General features: G+C 48.2%; 1 protein-coding gene across 1 annotated transcript in view; it reads right to left on the minus strand.

Annotated features, from left to right (window-relative positions):
* Abhd2 (abhydrolase domain containing 2, acylglycerol lipase) overlaps positions 1-16,615 on the minus strand; it is an 84,174-nt gene that overhangs the window by 53,805 nt on the left and 13,754 nt on the right. Inside the window, exons 2-3 of the mRNA XM_052160315.1 lie at positions 8,513-8,611; positions 6,141-6,340 (exon numbers count right to left, since the gene is read on the minus strand). Of these exons, the coding sequence (XP_052016275.1) occupies positions 6,141-6,334 (194 nt within the window). The 5' untranslated portion in view covers positions 6,335-6,340; positions 8,513-8,611. The remainder of the gene's footprint in view (positions 1-6,140; positions 6,341-8,512; positions 8,612-16,615) is intronic.

Below are 16,615 nucleotides of genomic sequence, written 5' to 3' on the forward strand. Positions count from 1 at the left end.
ACAAGGCTAGGGCTCGATCACATGACCTTCCTCACTGGATTGAAAGGGGAACCTAGTTGTTTCTTACATCCAGCCAACATAGCAGCTCTGTTGCAGGCTTGTCTGTTAGTCTGTAGTCGGGCATGCTGCCCCTAAATCCCTTTCATCTTTAGCTAGAACATGGCTCACACAGACACAGACACACCCAGCCCGCTAGTAAGTGAAAAGGCCCAGCCCGGCTTCCCAGGGGAAATGTACACACTACAACAATAAGTGCCACCTGCTGCCTGTGCTCCCTTCCCAACCTGTACCTGCCAGCAGAGACCAGCCAGGGCCCCAGGGGAGGCTGGGAACAATTATGCATCTGGGGCTGCCCCAACTAATTTAAGACGAGAAAAATCATTTAACAAAAACACATCTTCTTCCAGAGATAGGTCAGGGCCCTGTCAGTGCCAAAGGGACAAATGACCCCCCCCTCTGTGCCTCCCCACCCCCCAGGCACCACTGAACCAACTGGAGCTAGTGCAGTTTCTTGGTTTATCTTGGCTAACACAGACGGCATTTGCCAAAATCTGAACCTTTCTCACCTACACTTGCTTATGGAAAAAATGAGACAGAATGAACCAGACTGAGGCTGAGAAAGCCCAGGAGTCCTGCTCTGTCTTGTCAGGCCTGTGGCACTTTATCTGCGGTATGGTACATGTCCGCCAGAAAAGAGATGGAGCCAACGAACTTCTCACGAAAGCAGACGAGAGGCAGTGACTGGAAACAGAAGTTGTCAGTTGGAGACAAGAGAGGGCCCTTTCTGGCTAAGAGGGAGTGGGTAAGATAAGGAAGGGTTTTCTTCTTTGGAATCTGACACAGCTTATGGTTTTGTTATAAGAGTTATTTTAGTTTATTTAGCTATTTAGTTGTATAAAGGAGGTGGCTCAGTGGGTAAGGGGCCTGACGGGCAAGCCTAAGGACTTGAGTCCCCAACAGAGGCGGCCATAACTCATGGTGGGGGCGGGGGTGTGGCAAGGGACAAGGACAAGTGGATTCTGGTGAACATTGGCCAAGCAGTCTAGCTGAATTGATAAAATTCCAGATTCAGCAAGACAGACTGCGTCAAAACATAAAGGTGGAGAGCGTCCGAGGAAGACACTGGCCTCCATATGCACATAGAAACAGGAGTATTTGCACCCCAACAAAGGGTACTTCGGTGGAAAACAAGAGAGATCTGGGGTAGCCAGAGACCACAGCCCTGTGGGCAGGCAGGCCCTTCCTGGGCTACTGGAGAGTGTTGTGAGAGATGAGGATGGACAAGCACACTTGGGCTGGAGGAAGCAAACCCAAGAACTATTACAACTGGGTGGGTCGGGGCAGGGGGGGGGGAGGCAAGGTGGGGACACACCCGTGAAAACCCAAGAGAGCAGTCGGTGCATGCAGGTCCTGTGCTGTAGACTTAAGGTCTGCATGCTTTATTATATGCAAATGATTTACCCTAAAGTTGTAAAAAGAGAGACAATGCCTGCTTGTTCCACAGCAGGGGTCAGAGAGGACAGACAGGCAAAGTCTCCCCGTGTCTTTCGTTGTGCTATATTCTCCTCAGCCCACTCAATAACTTTATAACAAATCTTAAACTGCATCAGAGTCTAAGAAACCTTCCCTAGCTTATCTATTCCCTTTAGACACAATGAGCCCTCCTCCCATCTCTAGCATATAACTTCTATTTCCATTCCCCTGGGGACTGCGAGCAGGGATGCCAGGCCACAGGAGGGGCAGGAGGGGGAAAGGAGGTCGGCCTGGTGCACTGGAAGAGAAGGAAGGATGCCCAGAGGGGCTACACCGTCCAGTTCCCTGGACCTAGGCTTGAACCCTAGTTTACATTTTTCTACATCCTTGTAATCTGAGCACTTGGAAGGACGACCCAAGATAGTGAACAAGAGGACAACTTGGGGTATACATCAGGCTCAAGGCCAGCATGAGCCACTAGCACCAGACCCAGGCTCACAAACCGAGGATTTAACTCAATGATAGACAAGAAAAAGCTACAAACCAGAGGCTAGGTAACAGCATGGCAGAGCTGGGTTAAAACACGTTACCATTTGGGCCAGGACATATTCAGCTCAGAGGCAGAGGACTTGCCTAGTGCATAAAAGGCCTTTGGGTCAATTCCCCGCAGCACACACACACACACACACACACACACACACACAAAGAGATATACCATCCTGATTTAATTGAGGGCAAATACATACAGAAGACCACAAAGATGCTCAAACAGCAGTTAGAAGAATTACAGATGGGTTTTGTGTGCTTTGTTTTCTGAACCTTTTTATTCTGAAGAAAATGGAGATCTGTATCATCCTCCGTCTTCTCATTGCTCCTCACTGAGCTTTGGTCTGCTTGTTTCAGTAAAAGCAAACACTTCTTGAATTGCTAGGTAAATATTGACACGTTGCTAAGTGAATAGGAGGTACGTGGTCCCGGCTAACAGCCCTTCTCTGAACATCACAGGATGCGGCTGTGATATACCTTTGGGTCAATTATTTAAATCAGCCTTAAAAGCCGACTCTAAAGCTAAGAGGTAAAGAAACCCTTAGACTCTTTAAATGTTCACCTTTCATCTGTTTCTTTCCTATCTGGGCAAAAGGCTCTGTCTGGATTTGCATGACAGTCAGAAGCAGCCGCAGGAGTTGCAGGAGTCTGGATAATGGGCGATGCTGGCCCTCACTGTGTACCAGCTACCTGAACCTTCCAGAAGAGACTGTTTGTGGAGCCTATAGGCAGCTTCCTTCTAGGAAAAAAAACTTCAAAGTCCCAGAAGAAGTTTTTTATCCACACTAAGCCATTTCCTGCCCTCCCTCAGCTTCAAACACAAGTGAAGCCATTCCGGAAATGTGCCTCATAGAAACATCATCAGAGGATGGTGGCTTCCACCAGAAAGATTAGAAACTGAACGGAAGACTACTTGGTGGGGGAAACCCTAACACTCCTCCCATGGGCTAGCCTCTTGCTGTACCTACACTGTTCTCTGAATCCTGAGAATACTCCTTGTATACTTCTCCCCAGGCACAAGAAAGGGACCCACTCTCAACTCTGCTAGTCTGGCTTAGTGTCATGCAGTTTCCCAATCTTTAAAAATGATAGGAAAAAATGAGTTTGGCCTCCAAGTTATTGAGAGGATCTGATGGCAGGACATGTCTGAGAGGGGCTGAGGGTCACACATGGACAAAACTGTGAGAACGGTTTGCTAAAGCGACATGTACATAGACCGGCATCTAATCAGAAGGAAGACAATAGGTAAAAACAAAACAAAAAAAAAAAAACAAAAACCTAAGAGGAACAGAATCCCTTGGTCCCAAATCATTTGTCATGTTTAAATTAGAGGGAGCCCGTGTGTTCAGAATTCCTGTAACCAAAGAAGCTTCCTGGAGAACTTGTCTTTCATGCCTAACTTTTCAAGCCAAGGCTAACTCCTAAACAAACATCAGCCCTGCCTTTCTTTCACCCAGGTACCCTGCACTCTCCGAAAGCAGGCTGTGCTGGGAGAGCCTAGACACTGGCCGGTGAATAGGGGGACTTCGAGCTGATTCCCGTAAGGATGGACCAGGGCCTTCTACCACACCAGGAGTCAGTCCCCCTCAACGGCAGTCTCCAGGTCAGCACCGCAGGCTCACACAGGAATATGAACCAGGAAGTGAAGAAAGCCAAGGGAGACTGAAGGACTTCAAGTGTTTGGCTAATTTTCAAAGAAAAATAAGATAAGGAGGTAAGACCTACCGGAAGCAGCTTTATTTACGCCTTGCACAAACAGGACAGAATCAATCCTTGATAGTATCTTTCTGGAGCCAGAGCAGGCAAAGCTCCACGGCTCCTCCCTCTACTCCAGCCGGTCCCAACCGGTCTGTGGTCGAGACCCCTGTGGTCAACCTCAATCTCTAAAAATATTTACGTTACAATTTGTAACAGTGGCAAAATCACAGTTATGAACTACAAATGAAATAATTTTATGGTTGGGGGCCACCACAACATGAGCAACTGTATCAAAGGGTCCCAGCCCTGGGAAGGCTCACGAACATGGATGGGTCTGAGGCCTTAGGAAGCAACACTGAGCACAAACTCAAGTTTGTACACATATACATTTACAGGGTTTTGTTTGTTTGTAACACTTTCATGTTATGGTTTTGAAAGGGAAAAGACCCCCTTCCCCCGCCCCGACTCATTTATTTAAACCGGCAGTGGTGCTGTTCTGGCTGGGTGTGGAACCTTTGGACAGGAGGTCTGGATGGCTGCTGCGGTGGTTTGAGTCCTGGCTCTGGCTTCCTGATGGCAGACACCAGGTACCTCACACTACTGCTCCAGCCTCAAGCAGTTCCCATCCCACAAGGCCCTCCTCACCATGATGGACTGCGTAGGGCCAAGTAAAACCTCCCTCCCTAAGTTCCTTCCAGTCAGGTATTAGTGATGAGAAAATTAACTAATAAACTTGGTCTTCTTTCCTTCCTTCTCCCCTCACCCCTCAAGATAAGAGTTTCTCAGTAGAGAAACCCTGTCTCGGAAAAAAAAAAAAAAAAAAACCAAATCCAAAAAACAAAACAAAACAAAGAGTTTCTCAGTGTAGCCCTGACTGTCCTGGAACTTGCTCTGGAGACCAGGCAGGCCTCAGCAATCAAAGGCGTGGCCTGCTACCTCCCACCATAAATTTGGTTTTCAAAAGCTCTCTCCAAATGAGATGACTGAGGAACAGTGTCTAAAAGGAAGTGCAAACAGCAGCAGCTAGGCTAACTTAGTTATTCAAATGAAACATAGGAGAAAGACTCAAAGTACAAAGAGAAATACAGGGCAATTTTCAAAACACCGTTACTGTGCATTCCCTACACAGAGTAGACTTTAACTGCAAATACCGTGTAATAAGAATGCCATATCCTTAGTGATGGTACCTGGTGTGTGGAGGTGATGGACAGGGTAGTTTTAAGCACAAATACGATGACATTTATGTTGTGCACACCTTTCTATGAAGATTAACAATATCCCTCTAGATCTAAAGCCATGGCATCATAGCCATGGTTTTAAGACTCTGTACTGGACCACGCCACCTACCCAAGGGCCACACGGAAGGTCCTCTGCCTTGGCTACCGGCCTCTGAAAAATCAATCGAATGACCACAGTGCACAAAGCAAGCACTTGACTCTCAGGCCCCTCTGTGGCCCTGTCTGCTCTAGGAGACGATCACGTGCTCAAAGCCACCAGCTCCCCAAAAGAGAGTGGACGGCGAGGCTTCTGCTCTTCCCACCGAGTGTTGTTAGACACAAGCTAAGCAGACACAGTTTAAGGAGGGTAGGGCTCTGCACAGCCATAGCCCCTAGGCTCGGTGGGGCGAATGGAGCACATCAGGAGAAACACAGGGATCCAGGGAGGGCGAGGACTGCTTCAAGCCTGCGGCTTGGTTGATCCCCAAAGGAGGACCCAGTTACGCTGAGTCAATGGGAAATTTAGCACTGCCTTTCTTAGAGACGGCCTGTGAGTCCCAATGGATGTCCCTACATCTCATGCTTTCCTCTCTCAGAGGCAAGCCACCTGCCTCCAAAATGTAGGCATGGCCCACGGGGATCAGAGGGGGCAACCCCTTCAAGTGTGTTCTTTTGGTTAGTGCTCTAGACATTTTTTAGGGTCCAGAGAACCCCACAACAAGGCCTTTGTTGTTTTCAGTGATAACCACATCTCTGGACAAGGATGGCGTCTCTGTCCCTCAGAGTGGCAAGAGCGAAAATATCCTCCAAGGTTTTCTCTCTAACTAAGAAATGTCTACTATTTTCTGCAAAGTCCTTGTCACAGACAATGAGGACAACGACATCATGCTGTGGAGAACAGAATGTTTCCAAGCAACAAAGATAGGATTCTTTCTTCCATGTTCATTATTTAAACACGAGTCGACCACCAAGACTGTTTTTAACACCAGAGAGGCCATTTCTCATCTATGCCTTACAGATACAATATGAGATCCATTTTGTTTATCTGCATGCTCGCTAGCTTTGCAGTTCTGAGACTAGAACCATGGATGACAAGCGAGTCCTTGCCCGCTCAGCGACAGCCTTAGGCTGAGGAGGTTCTTAGAACATCATGCAAAGCCACGTCAAACAGCAGGTGGGCACAGGCAGGCAGGGCAGTGAACTCACTCTTTGGTCAGAAGAGGACAGGATTTGAGCAGGAAACGTGACAGCCCGGAGTCCTGGAAGTACAGGTCAGGAGGGGCAGTCGGGCTCTTTAGGTTCAAACACCGCACGATGACGTAGAGAACTGCGGCCACGGCAGCCAGCTTCACCCCGTCAAACACAGCGGGAAGCTCCGGGGTCTCCAGCATGGCATTCATCTTGATCTAGAGAGCAAAGACACAGGGTTCACAGACACAGCCAGGACACGGAGGGTGGAGCCCATCTCATTACGGGGGGCCTGACCCACCCTGGATATGCTTCAACCCCCCCCCCACAGGGTGCTTGCTCCACAGACCCCCCTCCCCCATCATCACCCGACAGCACCCTCACCCCAGCCAGGACCCATCACCAGGAAGACAGTTCTGAACTGCTGGACTAAGAAGGGTACTGTGTTCCTCCTGTAATCTCATGAGCAGTTCTGAACAAACTGTGCAGTAATAAAGTCTTTCTGAGAGTGGGGAAGGCAAGGCAAGTTAGGGAGGGCTGGGGGTAGTGAGCTGATGTTTCTGAACAAGCCGCTTAAATCCCTGTAGACTTCAACGGCACCTGGAGCACCAGGTGTGTTGCTGTTTCCAGCCCGAACAGCAGTGTGGGGCGGTGGGGGCCACCGGGTAAAGCTGCACCACGTGCTGGGCCCACGTGCTGGGCCCACGTCTCTATTTTCAGAGCAGGCGGAGAGAAAGCTGCCCTGTCCGCACTCGTCCTTTGGCTCTGTGGTGTCCAAGGCTCTGGAATACTACTGTTCAGCCTTGGCCCAGGCCATGGTGGTCCTGGCTCTGAGGCTCGCAGGCAATGTGCAGTGGAGCCAAGCAATTAAAACAATCTTTTTTTTAATCTTCCAGGAGGTTCCTGAATGCAGCTATCAGTCAAAAATCGGGCCAAGGACAGACCAAAATTTAATAATTACAATACAGAAAATACACACATATATCTAATTTCCTGCAAACGGTCTAAATACTTCACATTTTAAGGTAAGCATTCTCTTGTATACAAAGTGTACACACACCACTGCAGACACATAAAACCGAACATTATCTGGTATTTCCCTTGCTGCTTTACAGAACAGCAGAACATCAGCTGTGGCCTTAGGAATTAGGCTAACTAGCCAGGCAAGGAGATACACCTAGATCAGGAGTTCAAGCCACATGACACCCCGTCTCACAAAGAAATGGGGAAGGTTGGCACAAAACTAACAAAAAAAGAAAATGTAATCCTCATAGCTCCGGTAACTATGGTAACTGCTTTCCCTGGAATGATTTCAAGTAGCTGCTGCTAAAAACAGTTACGAGAACCCTGGTAGCCAAGGATGGAGACGACCCGGGTAGGGTGAGGAAAAAAAAAATCTCCAAAATGTGTATAATAGACTGATGTCTCCTGAGACCTAAAGAAAGTCCAGAGGGGCCTTGGAGACTCCTCTAAGGTGGCATAGACACAGGACCAAAAACATGTTGGGAAATCACTAGCAAGGCCTCCAGTCTGGTGAGAAATACATCAAAGGTCACAGCCTCTTACAAAGCCTTCCGTAAACTTCCCAGCGGACCGGCAAGATGGTTCAGTGGGTAAAGGCGCTTGCTGCCAAGTCTAATACCTGAGTTTGATCCCTAGAACCCGAATGGTGGGAGGAGAAAGATGATGGGAGGAGAAAGATGGCTGTCACCAGCAAGTTGGCCTCTGACTTCCACATATGCACTGTGCCATGAGCACAGCCACACATAAAAGAAATGCTTTTAAAAAGGCTTTAAAAGTTAAGGTTGTCCTCTACTACACAGACACATTCAAGGCCAGCTTGGAACACATGAATCCCTGTAGTAATAAGTAGTAGTAGTAGTAATAGTAATAATAATGATGATGATGATAAATTTAAAACACAATATATCTGATCTAATTTTGGGTTTCTTTTGGTTTTGTGGTTGTGGTTGTGGTTGTTGTTGTTGAGGCATGGTCTCTCTGTGTGGCCCTGGCTGTCCTGGAACTCACTTTGTAGACAAGGATGACTCAGAGAGCTCCACCAGCCTCTGCCTCCCAAGTGCTGGGATCAATGGTGTGCATCACCCCGCCTGTCCCTGAAACCGTGTCTTTAAAAGAAAAGCAGAAGTGAACAATCTACCAGAGATCCCACAGCATCCCTGACATCATGCTGGTGAAATGGAAGTAACCTTTAAATACTGCTCTGCCCTTGCACGAGTGAGAGCAGAGGCCGGCCATGCTGGTTTTCCCAGTCTCCTCACAGCTGTTCAGGTCTAGCGACTCATCGAAAGCTCCTTCCCTTCCAGGCACTGTTGGCTATAATAATGGGAGGTGAGGCAAAGCTAAGGGTGAGTCTCTGCCGTACTTACCTAAGTCGCTATTCCTCTCACGGAGAATATGGGCTTTCCTTGAAGAGGTGTACAGGTGGGCCAATCAGATCTGATCTCGTATTCAAATTAACCTAAAAGCTGAAAAGAATCGGATGCAGGTGAGGGTTTAAAGGAGGAGAAAGAACCTTCTCTTTTTGTTCTTTGGAGACAGGGTCTCCATAGCGGGCAGCCCTGACGGGTGTTGAACTCATAACACTCCTCTTGCCTGCACCCTCCTCCCAAGTTCTAGCAAGAACCTGTTTTAACAGAAACATAAACAATCCACCTTTCCTTCTCTGCTCTTAGTCTTTAGGGAAAGGGCAATTTCTTTGATGAACGTTGTCTGCCGCGGTCTCGGACGCCCTCACAAACCGGCTGTGAGAGGCTATGTGGCCCGCAGACCCGCAGCTCTCACTGGTGCCGGAGACAGGCTTCTGACTCCAGCAAACTCAGGCTGCTTTTACCCTTAAACCCATGACACAATCTTGAGCAGTGCTGACAGGACAGGTGTCATCACTGCAACCAATGACATAACTGAGAAGGCTTTAGAGCGAGACAGCACAGTAAGTGAGCCTTGACCTTTCTTCTAGACTCAGAGACATGGCCGGGACACGGGCACCAAGGAAAGTAGGAGGCACAAAGGCGAGGTTCTAAAACTACAAAAGAGCTGCCAGCAACGACGCACAAAGCTCTGTTCTGCACAAATACTAATTCATTTACTCCTTCCTATGCCCTAGGAGGCAGACGCCAGGATCAGCCCATTTTACTGGGGAAACTGATGTCTACAAAGATTAAGTGATCCCAAGGTCACAGGCTGGAGGGAGAAAAGGCCAAGGACTTGAAAGCCAGAGAGACAGAGAAAATGGTAAGTCAGGAGCAGTATGGAGGACAAACAGAAGACTCCAGAGGCTGGCCCCCTGAGTGACAGGTGTACTGGTGCATCTGGGTTCAAGCTTTGTTTCTGATTCCTCCTCACACTTCAATGACTTAAGATGATGAAAGGCTGGTGAAGGAAAGACTGGCTCAGTAACCTTCACGGAGCTCTACCTCAAATCTGTATGAGCTCTCCACAGTCCGAATGAACTCCAGGGCCCAGGGGGCAGTGTGGTAGGAACTGCAGAGCAGGGTCCCCAGCCACATCGCAGGCCACCTGAGCCCAGCAGTCCCAAAGGCTCAGCTGCAGGATGAAAACAAGGTTCAGTCCAGACTCAAAATCTGAGCTGCCGGCCCACAGCCTGGGGTTAGAGCTTCCTGGCTTTGGTAGTGGCGGTGAGACCTAGGTCTCCTATCTCAGAATTTCTTTTATGTAAAAGAATAGTTTACACCACTATTACTTATAGATGCTTTTACTATACAATTTCCAATGACATATAAGGAAATACTATATACCTACATCTCTGTGAGGCTAGAAGCGTCAACTCTAGGTGCAAGATACTTAGATTGCTACTTATCAGAATGCTTTCATTTATTTTCAAAGTTCACAGTGACTTTTAACTATTTTTGTTGCTAGAGAAAAAGCTTTAAGAGCTGGGGGGTTGAACCCAATGGCAGACCACTTCTAAAAAGTGCAAGGTATTGGATTCAATGCTTGGTACCAGAAGGAAGGAAAGAAGGAAGGAAGGAGGGAGGGAGGGAGGGAGGAAGGAGAGAAGGAAGGAGAGAGGGAGGGAGAGAGGAAAGGAGAGAGGTTAGGAAGGAAGGCAGGCAGGCTGGCTGGCTAGACTTTAAAATAGCAACTAACAAAATATATGAAAAAAAGTTAAAATCTAGTACAAGGAAAATAAACATACCAACAAACACAACAGCTCTGTGTGTGGTTCAGCTAGATTGACTAAGATTTCTGCCCACCAGAGGAGAAGGAGAAACCCGGTCAGATCAGGGGTTCACGGAGTGGAAAGAGTTAATGACAGAGCTGTCTTTCCCCCTTAGGCGGTTGGCACACACTTGGTGGAAGGAGGGCTTTTCTGGCACAGAGTTATTTTAAAGATTTGCAGGACTTTATAGAGGGGACATAGATTGACAGACTGTCCTCCTACAACTTAAAAAAAAGAAAAGTAAATGCAGCAAAGAATTAATTTCTTCAACCCTTGAAAAATGCCAGGGTTTTAAGATTTCAATTCAGGGTAGGCAATTCCATGGATGGTTTATAATTATTACGACCTACATTTACAGCCTTGGCCCACGGCTTGAGTCTGAGGGTCAAGCCAGTTCTGCATGCTCCTGGGCAGCGCACCCTTAAATCCTAGCAGGCTTAAGTAGCTGACCACCTACTGGGTGCCTAGCATGACATAGAACCATGACATTAAGTACCATGTGCACACAACCAGGGGGAAAAGAAGCTAAGGTTCTATGTATGTACCTTAGGGTCTTGGAGATGAGAACCATTAAGCAAGGAACCTGGAATCACTATATTCAGACCTGGGCCTCAGAGTATCAAGTCCAGGGTTTTAGAAGTGTGTATATGTCTATATAGTAAATATCTACCTATCTACCTACCCATCAGTCTATTTAGGTATTAAACCAGAAATTATCAGACAATCCAAAAACAAAACTCTTCACTTCCATTTTAACTCATCTTACATATTATTTATGGTGATTACTCTCTCCACTTTTCTTTTCTTTTTTACAAATCTGACCTGCCACTTAACATTAAATATCCTGAACTTTGTCGAGACATACCGAAGTTAGAATATACCATACCACCTTGAATGTGCTAGATTTCATCTGATCTTGGAAGTGAAGCAAGGTCAGGCCTGGTCATTTCTCAGATGGAAGACAAAACAAACTCAATGTCTTGAACTATTTGGAATGCTCCGACCACCTCCCCCCCCCCCTTTCTAGGCAGATGAAATCCAGTTAAAATAGGCCCTAAGCAGTCGTAGACAGGGGAATGTCCCTGAAGCGCTGGCATGCTGGCTCTGTGAAGCAAGCGAGCCCTCCCCCACCTCCACCTGTCTCCATCTCCTGCTTCTGAAGAGCTGGGTTTCCCATGCACCCGTGTCAGTCTTTCCTCTGTGGGTTGCTATAGTCCAGTCCTGCTCTTTTGAGTAAATTTAGGTCCTGTAACTGGTAGCTAGTTAGTATTCTATTTGTCATCTACATATCACAAAAGAAAAAAAAGTACAGGGAGCTGTTGAAAGCGAAGCATCTGGTCATGAAGGAGCTCACAGCGTAGCACTGCCGCTGGACTCTAGACGTGCTTGGCTGGTCTTTCCACCCATGCCGAAGATCCGGGCTGGGCCTCCCACGCTTCTCACCGCTCACCCGTGGCCAAGGGTATCACTTAAGGGTGGAGGCCCCTGCACTGGCCTGACACCTGGGGACTAGAACCTGCTCTGCCTGGTCACCTTGGAAAAGTCACTTCACTTTTCGGGGGCCCTAAGGGTCTCAGTTGTAAAACGAGAGGCTTGAATTAGCAGTAAGAAAACGCTGAGGTCTCTTTCAGCTTGAAATGTCTGAGATTCAGGGGACTTGATTGCAGCCCTTGGTTAAAACGCACAGGGAAGGGGGGGGATTTCTCTGTGCTTTGTAACATAAAGCATCCCCTGCCTTTCTGCCTCAGACCACACATAATAAAAATCCACAGACCTTGAGGCCTTCCCTCATCAGACCAATTCTACACTGTCAGCTGTGTCATGTATACCAGTAACTCCACTGTCTACTCCAGTAAGTGTCTCAAAATACCGGCTACTACCATCATCACTAAATTCTCTCCCCTTTCATCTCTGTAAATCTAACACACATAAATCACACAAAGGACATCTGGCCAAGGTGCACAAGGGCCCCATCAAACAGTGAAACAGCTGATTACCTGCATGGACTTCCTCCAACAAGATTAAAACCAATCCCTGGGCATTCTCTTCCCGAGTCCTCCGCAGAGGAGCTTTATTAGATTTAATACATCACTTGATAACAGACAGTAATCATAAAGTTCCCCAAAGGGTTCCAAGAGGCGAGGCATGCTGATCCACACCCGGAGTCCCAGGACTCAGGATATGGAAACAGGATGAGGGGAACACACCACAGGATGAGGGGAACGCACCAAGCCAGCTTGGCTTGGGACACAATGAGATGCTTCAAGCTATGTTGCTCCTTGTTTTATAGTATCCGGGCTGGGCTTCCCACGCTTCTCACGGCTCACCCGTGGCCAAGGGTATCACTTAAGGGTGGAGGCCCCTGCACTGGCCTGACACCTGGGGACTAGAACCTGCTCTGCCTGATCAATGAGCAAGGGGTTTGGGCTCACTGTTCTAGAAGGCTAGTGTCCATGACCGTAGAGCAAATGGGGGGTGGGGGGCGGAACAGGCAGCTGAGGACTCACATCTTGAACAGTAAGCAGGAAGTAGAGACAGAACGAAATTGGCTCCAGGCTTTAAAACCTCAGAGCCCACCCCTAATGACATGGACCCTTACCATGTCCTGTAAAGGCCATGTCCTTGTGCTGAAGTCAGGCCTGCCCTCTGGACTTACCTTCCCTTGCAGGGAACAGGCTAGCACACAGAACAGGCTAGCACACAGAACAGGCTAGCACATAGAAGGCCTCTGGCAACTGAAGGTGTTAGGGTGTCAATGAACAACTCTGCCACAACAATACGGCCTATGTCTACTCCAATCCATCCTGATGTGGCAAAAAACAAGACAAAACAAAAAAGGCGACCCTAGTGTGGGCAGCACAACACCATGGAAGAGAAAGTAAATAGGAAAAGAGCCAGTTTCTGCCATTTCACTGAGAAGTCAGGGCCGCCATTTGCCTCAGGAAGCGAGTGCTAAGTCCAGAAGAAGATGGCCAGGAAGAAAAGCCCAGGGCCCACCTCTGAGATGCGTCTTTGCATCTGGAGGTATTCACTACTTGTATACGTTACTTCTCTATTACTGTGATAAAAACGCTATGAGCAAGGGGTTTGGGCTCACTGTTCTAGAAGGCAAGTGTCCATGACCGTACAGCAAATGGGGGTGGGGGACGGAACAGGCAGCCGAGGACTCACATCTTGAACAGTACGCAGGAAGTAGAGACAGAACGATAATGGCTCCAGGCTTTAAAACCTCAGAGCCCACCCCTAATGACACTTCTCCTCCAGGAATGCCACACCCCCTAAACTTTCCCAAACAGTGCCATTAACTGGACCAAACATTCAAACACCTGAGCCTGCAGTGCATGCGTATGGGGTGGGGGTGGGGGATTCCTATTTCTATTCAAACCATCACCCTCCACAGGCAGGAGATATTCAGAAGAACGTCCACGAGGTTCTGAGATTCGGCCTCATCTACTGAGAACTGGGCAACACCTAAGACCCTGGGTTCCACTCCTAGGAGCGCTAACACCCCTGGTGGCTGCACATCTGAGCCAGCAGCTCACCGAAGAGCTGCTTTTACATGATCTACATCTTCTCCCTCGGATTTTGGGGAGGACAGAGTGACCACTTGTGTGCTCAGGGCTGAGAAAGACCCTCCTTCTGGACCACCACTACTACAAACTCCCACGTGTGAAGGCCTGGCAACTGCACCAATTCTCATCTCAAAAGATGCCACAAGGCATTTTATTTTTCTGCTCCAGCACTGAGTAACTAGCTGTTTTCCTCTGGTAGCTGCTGCTGCTGCTGCTGCTGCTGCTGCTGCTGCCCCTTGAGGCCACCCAGGCAGATCAGAGCAGGTTTGCTATGCTGACTTTGCTGGAGCAGAGAGGCTGAAAGCTTCAACTAAGAAGACTCCTCACTAGTCAGCCACAGCAACACACATGCAATCCCAGCACACACACACACACACACACACACACTGACTTAGACTGACATTTCTTACAAATTAGATCCTGCAAGATGAAGGACTGTACAAAGTCATATGTAATTTGATTAAGTAAAAGACATGGTAGATAATGAAATATATTTATGTCAATGTTGCTTCAATTTCATTAAAAATTCAAATCTTGAAATTCCTTTGTGCGTGTGTGTGTGTGTGTGTGTGTGTGTGTGTGTGTAAACTCACACAGGCTATAATAACTTTATTTAACTGTATTCTTCTACAAAGTCATGCGGTCATAAACTGCTGAAGTTTTCAAGGATAGTTTCTGAGCTCCCAGTCAAAAACAAGAGCCAGGGGCTGGAGAGACTCTCAGTGTTCATGAAGGCCAGGAGCCTGACATGGCTGTCTTCTGAGAGGCTCTGCCTGAGCCTGACAAATACAGAGGCAGATGCTTGAGCCAACCATTGGACTAAGCACAGAGTCCCCAATGGAGGAGCTAAAGAATGGACCCAAGGAACTAAAGGAGCTTGCAGCCCCATTGGAAGAACAGCATCAACCAACCAGACCCCCCAGAGCTCCCAGAGACTAAACCACCAACCAAAGAGTACACATGGAGGGACCCATGGCTCCAGCCACATATGCAGCAGAGGATGGCCTTGTTGGACATCAATGGGAGGAGAGGGCCTTGGTCCTGTGAAGGCTTGATGCCCCAGTGTAGGGGAATGCCAGGGCTGGGAGGCAGGAGTGGGTGGTGGGTGGGGGAGCACCCTCATAGAAACAGGGGGAGGGGGATGGGATAGGGGATTTCCAGAGGGGAAACTGGGAAAGGGGATAACACTTGAACCCACAAGGAGGCTCACAAATATCCGTGACTCCAGTTCCAAGGCATCTGATGCCTTTCTGACTTGTGGATATTGGGCATGCACAAGGTACATGCATACATGCATACATGCAGGCAAACACTCGTACACAGAAAATAAAATAAATCTCAAAAGGATTTTTCCCACAGAGACAACATTTTTCTGTGTAGCCTTGGCTGTCCTAGAACTCACTCTGTAGACCTCCAACTCACAGAGAGATTCACCTGCCTCTGCCTCCCAAGTACTGGACTCAAAGGCATGCGCCAGCTCTGCCTGGCTCAAAGGGAATTTTTTTAAGAAAAGCAAGAACATGCTGACTTCACAACGAAATGTCAGGAATGGCTAGCAACCCACCAGCTTCCACAAAGGAGGCTCACGGCACTAAAAATACCTGAGAGCTGAGTCACCCTGAGCTTTTACTTGGACGCTGTGAGTTTAGGGAACTGCTAAAGAGAAGCTGATCTCTCCTGCTTGCACAGGAGCTTAGGAGAAGAAGATGTTGCCTGTCTCCCACAGAAGAGTGGACAAGGGCCGAGCCTGCCTCTCCCCAGAGCAGAACCTTCTCTACCACAAAGAAACCAACCCTGCTGAGAAGGAACCAACCAACAAAATACACACTGGCAATTTCCCACAGAGAGATCCCGGAATCTTCAAAGAGGCCATTTCTAAGAAAATATTTTAATAGGAGACTCAACAGCTCCATATAATTCACTTTTAAAAACCTATACTAAAAAAAAAAAACAAAACCCCCCCCCACACACACAAAAAAAACAACAAAACCTATACTAAATTAAAGTCTAATATCAAAGCAAATCCTCAGTTTACCAGAACCGGACAAACTCCACTTTCTCACTTACTTCATGGACAGAACACCCCACACCTCCTCCCTCACCACCACATGCCCACCTCCCTTCTTTTCCTCCTTTTTTCTTGACAGAGTCTCATGCATTCCAGGCTGATCCAGAACTTACAGAGCAGCCAGGGTGACCTTGAATTCCCGATCGTCTGGCCCCCACTTCGTGAGTGCTGTGATGCCAGGTATGAGTCGGCCTGCCCAGTTTTACTGTATGGGCCAAACTCAGAGCCCCACACCTGCTGGGCAAGCACACCATAAGCTTAGCTTAGCCTCCAGACCCATCTACTAGATTTTTTTCAGAGAAGGGCACGAGTGAGGAGAACAGCTCTGGATCTACAGCAAAAAGAAACCCAGGGCATGCTTCACACAGACCTACGGAAGAGCTTTTAGAAAGGAGGGAACGGGGTGGGGGTGGGGGTGGGGTGGGAGGTGCAAGTGGGAGCCAGCATGGTTATGAAGGTGACAACCTTGCATCTCACCATGGTAAGCATCGGAGAGCAGATCTGCATGGAGATGGTTTGTCAAGCCCTTCACCTCCCCACAGGGAAAACCTAACTCGTCCCATTCCCCACCCCCCCACCCCCGGCCTGCTGAAGCCAAGCTAACTCTCTCCTGCCCCTCTCAGCTCTGTGGCTATTATGAATTCTACCA

This window comes from Apodemus sylvaticus, chromosome 1 (genome assembly GCF_947179515.1).
Source record: "Apodemus sylvaticus chromosome 1, mApoSyl1.1, whole genome shotgun sequence".
NCBI classification, from domain to species: Eukaryota; Metazoa; Chordata; class Mammalia; order Rodentia; family Muridae; genus Apodemus; species Apodemus sylvaticus.